This window comes from Liolophura sinensis, chromosome 10 (genome assembly GCF_032854445.1).
Source record: "Liolophura sinensis isolate JHLJ2023 chromosome 10, CUHK_Ljap_v2, whole genome shotgun sequence".
Lineage (NCBI taxonomy): Eukaryota > Metazoa > Mollusca > Polyplacophora > Chitonida > Chitonidae > Liolophura > Liolophura sinensis.
In genome coordinates this window covers 26,648,790-26,668,842 of record NC_088304.1, presented here as the reverse complement: position 1 = coordinate 26,668,842, position 20,053 = coordinate 26,648,790, and the positions used below count along the sequence as shown (strand labels likewise).

Below are 20,053 nucleotides of genomic sequence, written 5' to 3'. Positions count from 1 at the left end.
TGTTTATGGAAAATGTAAAAGTAGGGTACTAGTGTCCGTGTACATACAGTTCACATGTACAGCTTCATTACATGTAAGTCCTATTACGTGTACATCCTGCATTACATTTATGTAGGGTACTAGTGTCCGTGTACATACAGTTCACATGTACAGCTTCATTACATGTAAGTCCTATTACGTGTACATCCTGCATTACATTTATGTAGGGTACTAGTGTCCATGTACATACAGTTCACATGTACAGCTTCATTACATGTAAGTCCTATTACGTGTACATCCTGCATTACATTTATGTCTTGATTACATGTACGTCTTGATTACAGGTACATCTTGCATTACATGTGCATCCTGCATTACATGTGCATCCTGCATTACATGTACATCTGCATTACAACATTCATTATAACAAGATTCAGTTCAGCGTAGTGTCAGTCACAACGTGACCTCGTAAATCCACTACTTTGTTGAATCAGTGATTAAAACTGTCAGATTTATTGTTGTTTGCACTCAGGGGCTTTGTTTTTTATTTATTCATTGAAAATATATCTAGTTTTGTGTTTTATAAACTTTTATGCTTGTATATCTGTCAAAGGATATTGCTTGCTAACAGTACCCCTACAACATGCACCACCACTATTTCTCCTCCACATCTTTACTGGTACAACGTTTTTTTAGGTGTATATGCGCAGGAATATGTGTACAATAAATGTATATTACCTAGATATGTGCAAGATAACATTGACTGTAATGGTGTTCGAATGAAGGGAAGAAAATATTCTAAGGGTTTCTGCTCTGAATTCACAAAAGTGAGGCATCAACATAAATTTCTAAATAATTTACGAAATTGTCTGTAGTTTTGCATAGAAAGTTGTTGCACATCTGATTTTGATGATTTTGTTTCAGTGCTCACCTGTCGTTTTCGTTTAACTACTTTCTACATGGAGAGAGCACGGTGTGTGCTAGTATTGAAGTGAAGCAGCATCCGCCAGTATGGAGGCTGGCACCTCACCACCTTACCTTGGCTCAGAGCAACCAGGCCAGCGTGCAAGGTAAGCATTTTTGGATAAGACTTCCTCCAAATTGACAAAAGGGCGTACAATTATGGGGGGGGGGGGGGCTCCATGGCCGAGGTGGTTAGTGTGCCAGCGAGGCTCGATGACCCAGAAGCCTCTCATCAGTGCAGTCACCGTGAGTTCAAGTCCAGTTCACGCTGCCTTCCTCCCCGCTCGTAAGTGGGAAGATCTGTCAACAGTCTGCATATGGTCGTGGGTTTCCCCTGGAATATGAAGATGACTTCGATTTGCATGTAATGTGGCCATCCCAACAGTTCTAAAGCCAAATCACACAGAATTATTTTGACAGCTTTGTTCATGGTGGTATATTATGGGGTTTCGGCCACAACTGCTCCCATCATCAGATAAAAACAGTTATCTGCTGTTGTCTCTGAATGAAGTTGTACACTCACAAAAATGAATACATTTTTTCTTGATTTGCCACTCATACATGTACATATTTTACGCCCATACATTGTACATTATGAGATGAAAGAACCTACTAGACTTACTTCATGCTATGTATTTCACCTAATGTTAAGCATTTGTAACCTTGCCTGCGGGCCAGGCAACAGGTTAGCTATCACTAACATTAGGAGATGCTAGGTTGTAGGCAAATAACTGACCCAAACACAAAATCAGAGTGAGTGATATGTATTGCTACCATCTGGATGACCAGCCAGGCTGATGACCCTCCCAGGTGGTGACTAACTCCTCACTACTCACTTCACTTTAGGGCTGGACTTTTATAGCCCCAGCCAGGACCTTAGAGAAAGCATTTAATTACCCAGTTGTGAGTGTCTATGACTTAACCAAGATTTGTATTTCCAAAACAGTGGAAACATTGCATTTAAAGATAGTCTAAAAGGCACATGTAAGAACATTTAATTGCTACTTAATCTGCTATTTATACTCTAGAGGTATGCAAAATGTGAAAAGCCTACTACCTCTACTTTCATAACTTAACATCATTTAATTGATATGATACTACCTCTACTTTTGTAACTAAACATCATTTAATTGATATGATACTACCTTTACTTTTGTAACTAAATATCATTTAATTTTCTATGAAACCATACTCATTTAAGGTTACTGTAAATCCTCAATAACTTTTTAAATGTCATTCCATCTGCAAGCTAGTAACCATGATGACAAAGTACAACTTAATACAAACTTAGTCATATGCAATATCCCTACCTAATCTCAATCACTAATGATGAATTTCTTCCCAAAGTCATTAAACCTAACACATCAGTGTTGCCAAAAAGGCAGGAAGCCAACAACAGCCTTACTACACATTTTTCAAATGACACATTTTGCTTATTGAATCTAATTGATTCATCCACGTTATATTACAGTCACTTGAGAGGTTTGGTTTTTGTAAAGTTTTTTTTTTTATTTGATTAACTTCCTATTAGAAAAAGCATCTGTGCTTCTGAAAGTGCATTTTACACACCAAACTTTAGATGAAAGAGATGAATTTCATTTAGAGCATTTCTATAAATTTATCCTGAAAGCCTTCCAATTCTCATCTGGCTACACTTCAGTGATGGTCAGCACTGTGTTGATATGAACGATGATAGTAACCACCCAATCAATCAGACCAGCTCCTGGCTGATGATAGACTTCTCCCATTCATAAAGCCAGCCACTTTGTTGCCTCTGTCAGCTCCCTCTGTACTGACAAGTCAGGGGACCTGACCTCAGAGACATTTGTACACAACCAGGGAGGCCAGCAGCACTCTGTAAAGGGGTGTTGGGTCGGCTTGTCCTCCTGCAGTGTACATGTATGTTTTAGGGAACTGCTGACCTGACCTGCCCTGCCCTGCCTTGCCTAGAAGAGTTTATAGGGACTGTGTACCAGGGAGATTAGCTCTAAACATTCTGCTTATGTGCATCTTGAGAGCTAATTATTATATGTTGTGAACACAGTGACTCTGCAGCTGCATCCTTGTATCTTTGTTATTGTGGGGGAGAACGGGAGAGATGGGGGTGTGAGGGAGTTATTGTGATGAGGTATAAGGGGTTTTACGTAGCACAGCGTCATGTTGTGTGTGTACATTCACATGTAGGGCACAGTGGGTAACTGAATGACGTAGCATTACGTGTACTTGCACATGTACAGAAGCTGGACAGACATGCATATATGTACACACGCTACTGTCTCTCGCTTACTTTCTCTCTCTGTTTTTTTCCCTCTTTCCCACAAGCCAGTAGGGTTATTTATAGCACAGGGATTTTGGCCTCTTGATATGTTAGAAAGTGTGTCATTGACTGTGTGGTAACAGCTCTTATTTGTCTAAGGTGTCATTAGGCTGCCTTCCTTGACTTCACATCTGGCTGGAAGTCCTCAACTCCTCTCTGGCTCCCACTCAGTCTTCAGGTTGCAGCAGTTGCTGACAGACCCAGGATGACAGGTCTGGCTCATGACTGACTGACAGGCCTCCACAGCTGCAGGTGGCTGACTTATGGGAGTTTTCAGTATATAAAACACAACTTAATCTCAAACACTGGAGCTGACCCCAGGCATAGATTTCACCCTATGTGAGAGTATAACTTATGTTTTGTATCACCCAGGACTGTCAACATAAACACTCCCTGTAGTTCTACAATCTTACTTTTGTGTTGTTGTTTATGGTGCCATAATACTTAAAGGAGGATCAGGTTGTCATGGATACAGTATAGGGTATATAATTTCTGCATTCTGGGAGAAACCTTTAAAGTTAGTTTGTTGAATGTATTGAATGAAATAAGATGCAAAAATGAGCAAGTGTAAATATGTCACCAAAAACAATACCCCATGTTAAGAATTCAGTGTATGTTATATCAGCTTTTTTTTCTGGCTTTTCTTTTATCCTTTTGTTTCGAATCTCGACCACTTTTTTTCCTTCAATCTATGCTCAGTACAGAATTCACGCAAGTTATTTCAACACAACTGTATGCTCAAGTACAAGTATGTAGTTGACTTCAAGTGCAATTTTGCAAACTTCAGCTTGTTTGTATGGTAAAACTAGTGAGTGAGGCAAGGGGCACCATCAACATTATTGGGAAATGCCACTAAATACTCGGTCATTAGCTCTGTTGAGTTGACATATACATGTACAGGGAAGAACTAATCATTAAGCTTCACACAATACCTGATCTGAGAGTCCTGTCTTTCTCCCAGCTCCTGGTCTGGACCCTCACTGATATTGTCAGCCTCCCAGCCTAAAGTCTCCAAGTAGTGTACTCTGCTACTCATATACCATTGATTGATTGTACCAGCTTCTTACAGATGGGCTAATACAAAAACCTGAGGGCTTTCTTGGGTTTGCCACTTTCTGTGTTGTCATGTCAAGGGCCACCTAGGCTACGAGTAAGACTCCCTTTGCCACTCGAATTTGACGTTACAGTAGCGTAGAATAAATGCTCTTAATTAACTTCTCTATCCATTCTTTGCTCTTTGTTCTTGGTGAAGAGCTTAGGCCAGAACTGGTGTACAGTAGTTTTTGCACATGAAGAAACTTTGCCACTCTAATAATCAGATATCTGAAACTGGTGTACTATTCCTTACATGTGTGCTACTGAATGAACTCAAACTTAGGTCATGAATGATTTTAAAATAGTGGAAACCTTGATATTTACATGTATTGCCTTTAGAACACAAACAGGTGGATAAGTGTTACTACATGTAGATGAACCTGGTCTGTGTTAGATTAGACATGGCTTTTCCACTGTTCAGCCTTCATTGATCAGGCAGGTTATGGAGAGGAGGTAGTGTAGGTGTAGGCAAACCTTGCATCAGGCTGGCCACGCCGAACCCAGAGGCTGGCGGCAGACTGGTTACATACAGCTATTGATTGTTCTCTACAGTGCTAGCTGATTTTCTCCATATAAATACATGACCCAAGGTCTTTTTTTAACCTCGACTGTAGGGAGAAGTTTGGTAAACATGATAGCTCGGTGTACACAGAAGTGCATGGTGCATGTAGGTGCACCACTGTAGTGACAGCAGTTCATTGTCCTGCATCACAACATTGCCAGCGAGAAGCAATAAAATCACTTCAGCTGTTAATGAAGCAGAGTGCAGTACTGAATTATTAGATGTAGTTCAGTGGCATGTGTTCACTAAAGGGAGACAAGTCAGTAGGCACTGAACACCGTTTTCACTGTTCACTTGAAGGTTATGATGGTAAACATACATGTAAGATGGAAGCTGTGAAGGTCAGGCTGCTGCCATTGTTTATTGTCGTCCCACTTATCACAGGTTCATTATGAAAAACAAATTCATGTATTGCGAATTTACGTAGCCATGTAACTCGGGTTCATTTTTTACACTTCTCTTGTTTTGTTTGCTCTCCCCAGTGATCCTCGCCCCATACGGCCTTAACGGGATCCTTACCGGGCAGCGGCCACTGGAGAGTGATCAACATGGTCGTAAGCTCCTGGACGACTGGAAGATCTTTTACTCACTGGACAATGGGGAGCCAGAGGCCTTCGGAGACAGCAACAGACTACCTAGTCTTGTGGAGGTTGTTGTTGGTAAGTCTGTACGCAAGATCCTGTATACAGAGCTTCTAGATAATTTACATCAGAAATCTCTACGTGATTATAACTACATCCATAATCCTGATTTTTACCTTTCAGCATTCTGATATTTCCATCCATTAGGTATCATGATATCTCCATCCGTAATCAGGAGATCGCTGTCCATAATCCTGATATCATAAACCTGATATCTTCATCATAGTCCTGATATCTCCATCCATTATCCTCCTGTCTCCATCCATTATCCAGATATCTCGATTATTCTGATATCTCCATCCATTATCCTGATATCTCCATCCATTATCCTGATATTCCCATCCATTATCTTGATATGGAAATGAAATTTGTTAACTTGAAACAGTAAAGACATCATTTTGACCTATCAAACTGTGGGTAATTTCAGCGGGAGTGAGGATGAAGTACCCTTCCAGTTTCGTGTTTGTCTGTGAGGCGGAGGAGTGCCCTGCCCGCATGCAGGCCGTCATGCCGAGCACAGGGGCAGGCCAGAGCCAGACTCGCCCCCACCCTCTCCCCTCCCAGCTGAGCAGTATTCCCCTCACCCCACCTACCTCCCCTGCCGACCCAAGTCTGATAGGCGTGACAGACACAGGCGTCAAAGTAGTGCCGGCGTCCTCGTACTCAAGTGGCCGACTGGAGTCTGGCCAAAACCCGCACACCATAAACACCATCAGTCAGAGGATAGTGGAGAAAGTATGTCAAGATTGCTGCATCACTGCCGGAACTGCTAAAAGGTTGGTGAATTTGGCCAGATAAAAGAGTGCATTCTTCAATTTTACACAATTTTTAAACTATTTAATGTATGCAATATTGTTTATGATTTCAAGATGCACACTTTTTAAACAATTTGATGTGTGTAAAGTATAAAATATCAGCTATTCGTATATGTAATGCTTTGTTTCTGTAATATGGGTGTGGCTAAAAACTATGTATGTGAAAGCACACATAATGTATAGTGCATGCATTACATGAATTTGTAGATAATGGGAATGTGAATGGTTTAGTTCTTTGTATTGAAACGAACATAATTACGTACATGTAGATAGGCTTTTTTAAATGTACGTATCAGTACCATATTTCTTCAACCTTGTCCCATGTTCAACTTGTGTTAAATATATATTTCTCTACCTTAACTGGAAACAAAAAATTTTGTGTGAATCTTTCATGTCGACAAAACCACAAAGCAAAAATGATTTCCATAATCAAGAAATTAAAGTTAGATAATTTGCATGTAAATGTGCCATTTAGCATGTGAAAAAGTTATATCGCATAATGTCAGTGTGAACATTCAGATATCTGATGTATTGTCTTGTGGTTTCAGGACAACTGATGCCAGCAGCGAGGAGTCAGCTGGAACCTGGGAACTCGCTGAGCCAACGTCACGGTGTAACTGTTCCTGTAGCAGGTAATACATACATGTAGACAGTTTCAGTCTCGCATCATTAATTATAGATCGCTTTATGATATACCATAGTCTGTCAGACTAGCCTGTAAACTTTTGGGCACAAATGCATTATCTATAGAAGCATTCCATTTTTTTAAGCTTGCATGCTTATGTACCTGCCATTAGCCCAGAGGCCTATAGATAATATATCTCATCAGGCACACCTGGAGATTCCAAAGAAAGTTAGTTGGAGAATATATAAGCAGGGATGAGAATTTTCAGCAGATTTTAAGGAGTCTCTTACCTTGGACCAAAATGGTCAAAACTTATCAATTTTGCTAATGGGGATAAGTTAGCAGAAGTACTTTTGGCTGATTTTCGAAAAAAAAGGCTCTTTTCACTGTATAATGTACAGAAGAAAAATAGCAGATGTACTGCATGTGTATACCCATTTTGATATTACATGTATTGGAAACGGGCCTCTGTGCCAAAGTTGGTTAGCGCGCTAGGGTAGCGTAATGACCCAGGAGCCTCTCACGAATGCGATCGCTCTGAGTTCAAGTCCAGCTCATGCTGGCTTCCTTTCCGGTCGTACGTGGGAAGGTCTGCGGATGGTCGTGGGTTTCCCCACAGGCTCTGCCTGGTTTCCTCCCACCATAATGTTGGCTGCCGTTGTGTCAGTGAAATATCCTTGATAGCAGCATAAAACACCAATCATGTACTGGCACTGAAAAGTTTTTTTTGTTTGCAGGCATAAGGCCACAAAGAACAAGTCCGGCGGGCTGGGTCCTGGGAAGGGAGGGTCGGGAGCAGGTAGTAAACATGCCAAAGGTGACAAGGGAGATAAGTCTGATAGAGCGAGCGGACGGCCTAACCGCTCTATGACACCATTTCACCGAAGGTCACCTGTCACGGACGATTTACTGCAATTTGACATGGATATGATAATGGCACGGATGCCCCCTAACCCAGCATTCCGGGGCAGCCAGCCTGCAGGCCCGCCTAGTGTCAGCACACCCACCCCAACTGCCCTACCCCAGTTGCCACGGAACCCGTCGATGGAGGCGAGCGTGGAGTCACCATCTCCTGCTCCCTCCCCACTGGATGACCAGCACAACCCTGCAATGATGAGCCAGACTATGGAACCCACCATGCCCACGCTCAGTCCCCACCCACCCGCAAAGCATGCTGGGGACAAGGAGCGGGGCGAGAAAAACTCAAACTGTGCCGAATGCGTCGGCTGAAAATGGCAGCTCATTTAATGGGACATTAGAAGTGTTTGGTAAGCCTGTGGACTCTACACCTGGATCAGCACGGCCCGAGCCCAGCGTTGTGTCACCCTGTAATGGCGTGCCGCACGTTGATCAGAAGCAGGAGTCAGTCAACAGCTGGTTGCACTCACAGCGACAGCTCCACGTGGATATCCACGGTATCAAGAGGCCCTCCCTGCCCGAAACCGATCTCAGCAACCAGGACGAGATCTCCACAGAATCGTTTTATGATTTCAAAAGTTTAAATTCATGGTGAGTGTGTTTACTAGAATGTCCCAAAAGCTTAGTGTTTTCAAGCACACATGCTAAAAGTGCTTATTGTCTGTTCACTGTGTACTTTCAGTTTTAAAACAAGAGGCTTTGTTGGGGAAAGGCTACAATGCAGAATGTAGCCGGGCCTTACAAGGTCTTATTCCAAGTATTGCATGTTAAAATAGTACAAGTGCTAAACAGCTCTTCATTTAACATGCGACTTTTATGTTCATTACTCATTGTATAGATGACAAAATCTTGCACCCATTGGCTGATTGCAGAATGCTTTCTGAGAAAAATTACATTATGACAGTGCAGGCTCATCTTTTACTATGGCAGTCCCACTGTACATGTTGCCATAAAGATGTTGAAACTTGAACACCCTTACTGATCAGGTACATCCCTATTTCAAAGTTCTAGGGATATTTCTAAACAATATCATCTCCTTCTAGCATAAACATTGTTAAATGAAGTTCTAATTGTCATCTTCCCAGGTTTGAATATCCAATAAAAAAGGCAAGGTTAGATGCAAAGGGAGAGCTGAAACCAGTTTGCCATCTCCAGCTACAGAACTCACTGAACCATCACCAAAAACAGCAGTCCAAAACACCCTCGCCCATCCCCAAGAATGACCCGTACGAGTTCCAGGACGACTGCTACATGGCCCCAGGAGGGTTCAGTCGCTACAGGACGAGTCGAGACGACAGCATTCCCCGCCCCTCACCTTTTGGAAGATCTATGGTGAGACCAGATCTTATTTAATGATGTGCCCAGTGGATTAGCTGGGTTGCCTCTAGAGGACAAGGACTGGGAAAGCCTTGTGTACTGATTCAGATTTGCTAGAACTAGCATCACAGTGTAGATGAAGGGGCAAGCAGCTGGGCTAATAACTTGACATTTTAAATGGTCTGCTAGTAGCGGATAATAATCACTTAGTTTATGGTTTACTTAGTCTGTAGAGGCCTAGATGGTTTGCTTGCCCGCATAGTGCAGTGACCCAGGAACTTCTCACCAATGCGGTCTCTGTGAGTTCAAGTCCAGCTCAAGCTGGCTTCCTCTCCGGCCCTACTTGGGATGGTCTACAGCAACCTGAGGATGGTAATGCTGGCCGCCTTCGTATAAGTGAAATATTTTTGAGTACAGCGTAAAACGCCAATCAAATAAATATTAAAAAAAATTACTTCACCTGTAAAACACTGTCATCGTCTGTAATGTGGAGATATCTCACTGGTCGTGTGGCCTAGTGTGTCTTGGTGGGGACCACAGGCCTCAGCATTAGCCTTGCATGGTTTTGTAGTTAAGAGTTCAATCCAGTCATAAGGCAGGGAATTTCCCCTGGTGGCAAGAAACAGTAAACACCACTCTCCCGGACGACCATATATGTTCACGAAGAGAGAGAACAAGTTGTTCAACAGAAACTTGCTAAATGTTGGTGGTTATGGTTAACTCCAGCCATAAAACAAGTCACCACCATGTAAGGCCTTGCGAATATTACACGTGAAATATTCATGAACTGACCCAAAACTGTTGTGAAATGAGTTTGTGAAGTGAAAGTTTTAAACCTAACTTTATTTTTCAGGATGATGATTCCAGAGATTCCATGCACAATGATGATCGGGGCAGTCAGATGGGTAAGCACATAGATGGATTTATAATTGTGGCCTGGATATGGCCTGGAACAAAAACTGTGAATTAGAAATGGACATTTTGCTCTGGTCGAACATCATGCCAAAATACATGTACATGTAAATGTGTGCTCATTTAAATTCGCCTGAAAAAGTAGACATTTGGAGCCAAGTAAAGGTCATAGAACTATTACATTTGTTACTAAGAGTACAATTTACTTTGTTCTATACTATCTTCCAAACAAATTTCAAAATGCCTTTCTAAGATCAGTAGAATTCCCGGAATCTGGAAAAACTTTGTCATGGACGAAATTTTAACGTGACATACAGATGTGTATAACAAGCAAAAGTTTTAAGAAAGTATCAAAGAATATTAAACAAAATCATTCCTGTGTTGACGAAAGAGCGTCGTGCCAAAATACATGCACCTGCTCCTATTTATTCGGGTTTTTTTTAGTATTAAGAACACCGTGCCAAAATACATGCACTTATCCTTTTTTGTCCAAAAAAAAAAACAAAAAACGCCATGCCAAACTACATGCACCTTTCCTGTTGTGTCAAAAGAATGTCGTGCCAAAATACCTGCACCTACATATCGTCTGAAATCAAGCTGTTCTAGTATGCCTTTAACTCTTATGTAATGAAGAGTGCCACTTTTTCTCCTAATGCATGATAACCCTACTTACGTTTGCCCAGATCTGGATTCCCCCTCAGGGCAAGCAGGACGACCCCTGGGGGTGTTCACCAGGGAGAAGGATCTACAAGCCAGTATTAAGGACCTGGATCACATGTTTGACTCAGATGAGGACGACAATGATGACATGGTAAGGGAGACTACTCTGGCCACGTGATGCGCCAGTCAAATAAAAGTTGTTGAAAATAGAGTGGTTTTGATATATCAAGCGTTCAGTCCAGGAAAGATGAGAAACATAAACATAAATATATCCTATTGTCAGAATTATAACAATAGGTACTAGGTTCATAATTGTTATAAAGTGGTAAAAAACAAGGTGGTTTTGTGACATGGAGTAGCCCAGAAATAAAAAGACAAAAACATAAGAATACATCCAGTTAATAGCCAAGTCAGTTTCATTATGAAAGTTTTGTGTACAGAATCATGTCTACTCTGATCACCATCTTGTGAGTGAGAAATTCTGTAATATGACACTGTACAATAATCCCATAAATAAATGAGTAAATTGCTTGTGTTTCTCCCTTTTAGAACCTGCCTCCTACCCCAGCCAGCAGTAATAAGCCGGAAGAGACGAGTATCAAGTGTATGAAGATGACAAGTATCAGCTCCAACACCATGGGAACAATTGGTAAGATCTCAAAGGGAACGGACATATCAGCGTGCTGGCGCAGAAACAGTGGCCCAGGAACCACCTCACTTATGCTGGCGTGCGCTGTGGTAGCACGGGTGAATTTCTGCCAGCAATCTGTGTCATGGGTTCCCCCCATTGCTTGGTTTTCCGCCCACCGTTGTTTAAGGGAAACATTTTTAACTACTGCATGAAACTCCAATCAGATATATAAACAAACTCACAGGGAGCATTGTCGTCATATGACTGAAAAATTGTTGAGTACGACGTTAAACCCCAAGCACTCACTGACTCATAGGAAACAGAATACACGAGATCTCCCTGCCTTGAGGGCCTTAATGGGAGTGTCAGGGCCCAGTTTCACAAAGCGACGTACAACTTTTTTTTCTTTTGTCGTACATCTGTCATGCAATATGTTGTACGTTGCTATCACCGCACTATTGTCCTAAATGTGTGATTATCGTGCATGTACAACATCTTTGTGAAACTTGGCCCTGGGCTTTCGTGACAGTAAATGGCCAGCAGCACTGTCAGGACCTTTCAGGTAGTCCTGCATGAAGTTCATTGGGAATGACATGCCTTCACTCGTGGGAATGTTCACCTGTTTCTTGCCAAAGGCTGTTTAAGTGATACTGTATATTACTGTCTTCTTTTTTTCTTTCTTATTTTTTTTTCTTTAGCTAAAAGTGAAAATCAGCTTTTTTATTTTGTCCTTTATCTCCCTGTTTGAATGATTTAACCTGCTTACCTGAGCTGTCTGATCATGTAAATATGTCTTTAACAGGAAAAATTACAAGGATAGTCCACAATTCACAGGATATTTTAAGTCTTAAAAATTTATTTGAACATTGGAAAAAAAGATTTATTCTGCCTGTTAAACGGAAATTAAAATTAGTGTAGACTAATTCTGAATTCCAATTTTTACTTCAGGTCCATCGGAGTTGACACGCATGTTCCCCACCCCTCCCTCACTGAGTGAGACAAACCCCACCCACTCCCCAGGCACAGACCTGGGCATGGATATAATTGAGGCCATCTGTACCAAAGTGGAGCCATTTACAGGGACAACCATTGATACAGCATCCAAAGTAAGTCACATTTTTCTACAAACTTTGGAATGGATTGGCTGGCTACCAGTAATATAGATGCATATAGCCTTTGGTGTTAATGCCCCATCATGCAGTGTCTTCCATCAGTACAGGGGGCATTTCTATTCGTCTTGTGTGAGAAAGTTGGCCATAGGCCAGTGGTTTACCTTTGGCACTCCTCCACCTACAAAACGGGCTGCCATCATAAAATCAAAAATCCCTGAGTTAGACAATCACCAATCAAAGAATGACTAAAATGAGGTCAGGTTCATGTTGTTCTGCTGTCCTCCCACCATAATCATTAATGCCATCTCCTGAGTACTTTTTTCTTCAGTACAGCTTAAAACACATATTGAATGATCAGTTGTCTGCTTTATTGTGCGTTTTGTGTTTTTTTCTCAGATTGCTGCTACCGTGTTCGAGTGTTGAAAATCAAACATTCAGTGTCTTTATCTTCGCTACCTCTCTTTCAGGACTGGTCTTATGTTTTTAAGCCTCCAAAGTATTGTCAGTTCCTTGGCTCAAATCGTTACGCCCCAGTGGAGTTGCCCAGTGGGGCACTGTCACCGGTGCAGTCCCCGCCCGAGTACAAGGCCTCGTGGCAGTACGCCATTCCCATCATGGAGAAGCCGCCACCCCCTCCCAGGTCAGTCTTTTACATGTGCCGTCGCACCATTACATCATATACTACCACCTTTCTTGGCATCCTTAATTGCTATGATATAGCTGCTTTATTGCAGAAGTTGCGTTCAACCATAATCATTCGTCATCCTTTACAATACCATGCTACCACAGAAGTCAGAGATATTCATTTGGGTCCGTCGGCATGTCAAAGTTACAAGCAAATGTAGGATACAAAATTATTATTTATCGAAATGGCGATAACACATCAGTGTGTAATATAATATGCGGTGTTCATACATTAACTGAAATTTTGAATTTTTCTTTCTCTGGTTTTTGGAGCCTCGCTCTTTTCATCATTGTCATTTTTTATCAGTGCATGTTATTCTCACACTGAAAACATGGTCTTACCACAAAAATGTGGTATGGCCACATTCACCAATTCATTTTTGTGACATGTTAAACTGAAGCTATGTATTTTATTCGTGTTTCAGTACATACATAAACATACCGTCCGTAGAAACTGTGCCGAATCTGTCACGGTTACATCCAGGCGCCGAGGCGTCACCAGCCACCTTCCACGGGAGTATTCAGCAACGAACACCTCGGACCCCGATGAGCTACGAACTCCAGTCCCCGGCTTCAAACGCGTCATCATACATGAACAGAACACTGAACTCCATAGACAACCAGGGCACAAATCACCAAATCTCCGAGGCGCACAGTTTAGTGGTGAACATCATCTTGATGGACTCACTTCTCAATGTTTACAAAGATCACAATTTTGACAGCTGTAATATATGTGTGTGCAACATGAGCATCAAAGGTGCGGACTTTGGGCTTTACCTGCCCAATGCGGGCAGCGAGCCCCAGGGCCACTGTCAGTGTGCCTTCAGTGCTATCATGAACAGGAAGTACGGCCATAGCTCTGGGCTGTTTTACGAGGATGAGGTGGACATTACGGGCATCAGGAATGACCGGTTTGACCGGCGCAAACCCCCACTCAGGGCCATAGAGTTTCAGCCCGAGGAGGGGGGAGAGCACAAGACGCCCTCAGTTCCAGAGGACGATGTGAACCCGACCATCACAGAACTGTTACTCAGTCAGTTCCACATCTCTAACCCATCCTGTTCTGTGGTTCACCTGTTCAACAAGCTAAGAACGGACGCAGCCACCTCATATAATGGCCCATCTGTGGATATGCTACAAATGCAAGGTAAAGACCAAGTGAAGTGGTGGTACATCTATTTCTAATTGTCAGTTTAGATTTACTAATTTTGATACTTGAATGTTGTGCGTCTCTGAAACTTTATTATTATTTTCATGTAGGTTCTTTTATCGTATGAATTGTTACTAGAATTAAAACTAGAAAAGTTAATGATGACTATTGAATCCTACGGGAAATCACATTACAGCCCAGAAATAACTTCGCAAAAACTGTAAGTCCCAACACTTTTCAGCGTGTATGTGACACAGTAAATAAAAAAAAACAAAGCACATTTCAGCCACATTTGAAACATTGTTTAGCTCTTCAGAACAAATAATATATACATGTAATTGTTACGCAATATTACTTAAATTAGATATACTGATCACACCACACGCTTGGTCACATTTTCCAAAAATCGCCAGAGAATGGATGAGAGGGGTCAACCCTGTAGGTTGTTTAACCCACCTAATCCAGAGACAAACTTTACAACAACAACCTTAAGCATTTCATTGGTTTATTTATTATTATTGATTATCGGTACCGTGTCTGAGAATGGCTTTAGCTGTAACATTGGGGTATCGTCTGTGCATGTATCCTGCTTAATCCCAGTCTTTTCTCATTGATGAAAGTATTTGGAAGAAGCAGTTATCATTTTTAGTAACTTCATTATGCAGACCTACGCTCTGGCCTACCTTCCACCCACTGGCATCGTCAAATACTCAACTTCTGAACAGTTTTTACCATGCAGAGAGCATTGATTGCTGTCACCCTTAGCCAGGTGACAGGACTTGTACAAGACCAGGACCTTCACTTATATTATACAATCCTTAATGGACGCTTTTATTCGCTGGTGAATCGCACACTGCAGAGTCTAGAAACTACAAAGCGCTGTTAAAAAACACAGTTTGTACATGGTGTGTACATGCGGGCGCTAAAAACATAATCGTGATAAAAAATCGTTGTTCGATACACGTGAACGGCAGAACAGGAGAAAAAAGGACCCCGACTTTTATGCATTTTATTCGTTTTATGCTTTTGTTCATTTTATGCATGCTGGATGTCAAGATATTTCTGGGTTGTACTATACATATGTATACATGTAGCCATTAACAAATGAGGTAATGGGCCTACATGACCTGAAGGCTAGCATGTTCGCGTAGCACAATGTCTCAGGAGCCTTTCTCTTGTATGATCATCCTCTTCAGTCATGTAAATAAATAAATGAGATAAGCTCGAACAGTGCTGATGCTGGTTACATGTATGTGCATGTAGGAGGGTTGTCATTTACAGTGTATATTATCCAAAGTCACTCTTGTGGTAGTCAGTTGGCCAAAATATTTGTACATGCTTAAATTCAGCTTGCGTTCAACTGACTACAGCTTCATGTCAACAGTGTTTTCAGTTACCTGGCAAAATGCTGACATTTTCTGAGATATTTTCTTAATGCGGAAAGCTGACATGTACATATAAATTACAAGTAATATACATGTGAGTTCAAATCAGTTCAGTAAATACATTTATATGAACATTTTGGTGAATCTGAATAGTCGTGAGTAAATGGCTCTCATGAATTGTCTTTAAAAGTGTCAGAAAGTTTGGAAAACGAAAGTCCTGGTACCAGTATTATATTCAGAGCATCAGCGTATGTCGATACGTGTATGGGTACTTGTGCTAGTATTATCGCATATTTACTGGGTGGATGGACATGTGCGGAGATTTGTGTTTGTGCTATTGTAATCTTCATTGTGTATTGCCTACTGATCTTCACATTTCGTTGTGTCATGTGGTAAAAGTCATGAATTATTTTCAGTTTTGGTCATCAAAAGTCATCAGTTTTGGTCTTGAAATGTATGTGGCAATCTTGTTTAGGTTTATAACTGTAGTCAGTGTGGCAAAAAGTTGAAGAACAGGGTGGTATCCTCTGTTAAGTAAAAAATAAAAACTTTTGAAAACAGAAAAGCGTATTAAACTGTCCTGTGCTCTCACTGCATGCCTGTACGTCTTTGTTGTGACAGCTAATAATGCTTACTTTCCGGTGACTGTTGTAGATGGGAATGAGGCAGCATATGCTGCTCTGGAACAGGGGAGACAAGCAATGGAACACTGTTCTCCCACCAAAATAGAAGATGTGGCCCTCAAGGCTTCCACCTTACACAAGTGGCCCTATCAAGGTATTTAGGGTAGAAGAGTCAGGGGGAGGCTCGGGGAAATTGTTGTGGTTAAAAGCTCTGAAAATCAATAATATGTTTGGAGAAATAAGGATTACGCTACTTTTTTTTATTCGTGAATGGGTTTGACTTTTTTGTACATGCTTGCACATGAACTTAAAAAATGTACAAATGAATTTGTAAAAGTATTTGTATAATATTGTAGAACAAAATGCCGGAAGGTTATGATTCCAATGCCTTCTGTCCAAAGTTTTTTTTTTTTTTCCAATTCTTGATAAGTTCTAAGATTGAACAAGTTAAATACTCCTTATGCCTCCTGACAAACATGTACACGAGATGGTGTCTGTTTGAACATGCCAATTAAATGTCACAGTAATTGCTAACGATGAGTTTGTCAATGTATTCATCCAGCAGCTCACAGTGCACCAGTCAATCCACAGAATGTTGTACGGCTTCTCAAGTCCCTCCTTCCGCTTTTACAAGACGCAATTCAAAAGAAACGCACAACAAGGTTATGGGAGCCAACATATGAATACTCAGTCACTGGTCCTCTTAGCTGGAAAGATTTTCATAAAATGGCCGGCAGAGGTGAGTTTATTTGAAGACTTCCTGTTTTTAATCTTGAAAAACTGTCACATACGAAAATGGGATCTAGTTCCACAAAGCATGGTTTTACTTCCGCCCAACTTCAAAATGGGACATAAAGGAATGCAGAATCGACGCTGATTTGCTGACAGTGGAAATAGGCTTTCCTGGGTTACATCTTGCAATCTTGGTCTCACTTGAATAAGTGCACCATACCTAAAAGGTACCAGTTTAGGCAAGACATAGGCAGGACTTCCCAATCCCTCACATCAGCCAATCAGTTTCGATTGTGCATCCTTTCAAAAGTTCAATTCCTTCAAAAGTTGAGCTTTTGTTGCCAACGATAGCTTGAGCTTACAAAAAATCCTAGATAATAAAAAATAACAACAAATATGGTATATGCTTCATGGAAAAAACATTTGAAATTTTTATAAGATTTGACATTTCCTGATTCAATTCATTTGTCAGAACATTCAGGCTAAAGATCTGCCTTTGATTTCTTCTGATTGTGTTCAAAAAATGATGTGCTCTTGTAGCGTGCTTTCTTGGTTTCTGGGATTATTATTAGAAAATATATGGTTATTGGATCACGCTTGTATTTCATAAAGTATGGGAATGTATTCATTGAACCTCTTATCAAAGGATGCATTATGTTTGCAGTTTTGTGGAGGACTCCCATTTTTTCTGTGCCTTAAAAATACAATTTTAGCGTGAAGATCATAAGCAGTACTCATCATTTTTGTTATCCATGTTTACCTGTGCAGGTAACAACGAGAGTTGTGAACCCCAGCCCATACCCTCCTTCCTTGTGGGTCACGACAAGGAGTGGATGTCCATATCACCGTTTGCTCTCAAGTACTGGGTAAGTTTTACACCTTTTAGTAGCCATATGAAAGAGGCAAGATAAACAGAAGAGTACATTCCTTTAAAAGGGTATATTGATTGTGTTAAGAGTTATATCCTATTTTTCTTGCCAAAATTTCACACCATAATGTAACTCACTTATTGTGAAAAGGAAAATTTTCTTGTTAAGGTGTACACACAGTGTTGTAACTCTGTATTTACTGCACCTAATAAAATTTTTTTAAAAAATAAATAAAAAGTACTATCTAAAAGTATGCTCATACAGTCATCAAGCAGATACTTTGCGATCAAAACTTACTTCAGGAGTGACACAATGTCCTGAATACTTTAAAAAAGACTGTTCCGATTGCCCCAATAATATGGCAACAAATGTATTCTTGTTCCAGGATAAACTTTTGTTGGAGCCTTATGGGAAGCCCCGGGATGTTGTGTACGTGGTTGTCTCCCCTGACAGTGATTACGTCCTCACGCACGTGAAGCGATTCTTCAAGGAGTTGAGCACAGTGTACGAGCTGAGTCGATTAGGCAAACACTCGCCGATGTCCAAGGTCCTCCGTGATGGTATTATGAGGGTTGGAAAGAAAGCACAAAACCTGGGCAAAGAACAGGTTGAGGACTGGTTCCATAATATAGGTAAAATTGATTTGTAATAAGATCTGATATAGAATAAGTATGTGTAGGTTTGGAGTGATGATGTTATAGCATCGTGCTGACATCCCTTGGTGATGGGACACCTTTACAGTGCGATGAGGTAAAGCATGAGTGGATTTTAACATGACTGGATGTATAATTACCCTATTTCGTCAACTTATCAACAAGCAACTTTCAGTGTAATTAATGCACATTTATAATTAGATTTTAGAGACATAACTGTATTGGCTGAATGAACCAATTTTAGGGCTTCATAAGAAGTATAAATTTTATCAGCCTACACAGAATAATGTCTTCAGAACATGCTTTATTAAAACACCTTTCAGTCATGTGAAAAAGTTCAAGAATTACAGTAGTAAGAACTATTAAGGAAACATGACTTCAGTAGCCTGACTTACCTTTGCAAGTCCTGTAAAATAGATATTTCAAGTCATAAAATTCATGCCATTAAGCGACAACATCACAGCAACAAGGTTACCACGATCTTGTAACGTCACAACTGGAAAACTCGTTGGAGATTAAAGATTGATATCTGTTGAAAAGTTTTAAATTCACTTTCACGTGAATTGATCTGACTGGAGGGTCCATTATTATTCTGTATAGATTGAATGGTGTTTGAAGTGGATCGTTGCAACATCACCCACATGCTACACCTTGAAGTCAACAGTACAAGTGCTTATACACATTAGAAGTTTTATATAAACAATACAACGGGATGAGGACACATTTAAGATACCTGTTATATCCTGCCAAATTTACATATCGTCAAGTATAATGTTAGATCGAATATTCTTGAGTACAGCATAAAACACCAATCAAATAAATAAATAAATAAATAAATAATGTTAGAAGGCTTGATATATCACTTTTATATTCAACAGTGATTTGGAAATTTCACATTCAAATATAAAGTCTTAAATTTCACCCTTATATATTATTCACCATGAAGATGTTCTCGTGTCCTCTACAGGTGACTCCGCTGTGGCAGCAAAACTGCGGCTATATTTCCTGACTTGCCGCTATCATTTAGGTAAGTTTTGAGCTATTATACACCTGTCCTTCACTTTGGGTCTCCTTGTTTCTTTCGCTCAAGGGTTACGCAAGATTAAAATCGCATGAACTTTTTTTCGTTTGCGCAAAAAAAATTAACCATAACCTTATGAACATAATCATGTCAACGGACTACTCCGGCCGCAGCGGGGGCTTCACCCGAATCTCACTTCCAGAAGAATTCTAAATAAGGGAGTTAATATAAGAATTCAGGGGCAATAATTCACCCTGTTCCCATGTGCAGTTTCAACCGTATCAGTAAATGAGCAGACTGTGTGTGTGTAAAGACAGCGTGGAACTGTGGGGTTATGAGAATAAGGAATATATCGATAAAGTGCAGGAAGTGTTTTGCAAATGGCGGCA

General features: G+C 40.8%; 1 protein-coding gene across 1 annotated transcript in view; it reads left to right on the top strand.

The window, feature by feature from the left end:
• Positions 1-20,053, top strand: part of LOC135477222 (mediator of RNA polymerase II transcription subunit 13-like) — a 57,544-nt gene that overhangs the window by 24,616 nt on the left and 12,875 nt on the right. The window contains 18 exon segments of the mRNA XM_064757385.1: positions 904-1,049; positions 5,399-5,575; positions 5,985-6,333; positions 6,921-7,004; positions 7,735-8,181; positions 8,183-8,506; positions 9,001-9,247; positions 10,086-10,137; positions 10,828-10,955; positions 11,354-11,453; positions 12,384-12,541; positions 13,015-13,187; positions 13,657-14,378; positions 16,421-16,543; positions 16,952-17,128; positions 17,890-17,987; positions 18,376-18,622; positions 19,611-19,670. Of these exon segments, the coding sequence (XP_064613455.1) occupies positions 904-1,049; positions 5,399-5,575; positions 5,985-6,333; positions 6,921-7,004; positions 7,735-8,181; positions 8,183-8,506; positions 9,001-9,247; positions 10,086-10,137; positions 10,828-10,955; positions 11,354-11,453; positions 12,384-12,541; positions 13,015-13,187; positions 13,657-14,378; positions 16,421-16,543; positions 16,952-17,128; positions 17,890-17,987; positions 18,376-18,622; positions 19,611-19,670 (3,812 nt within the window).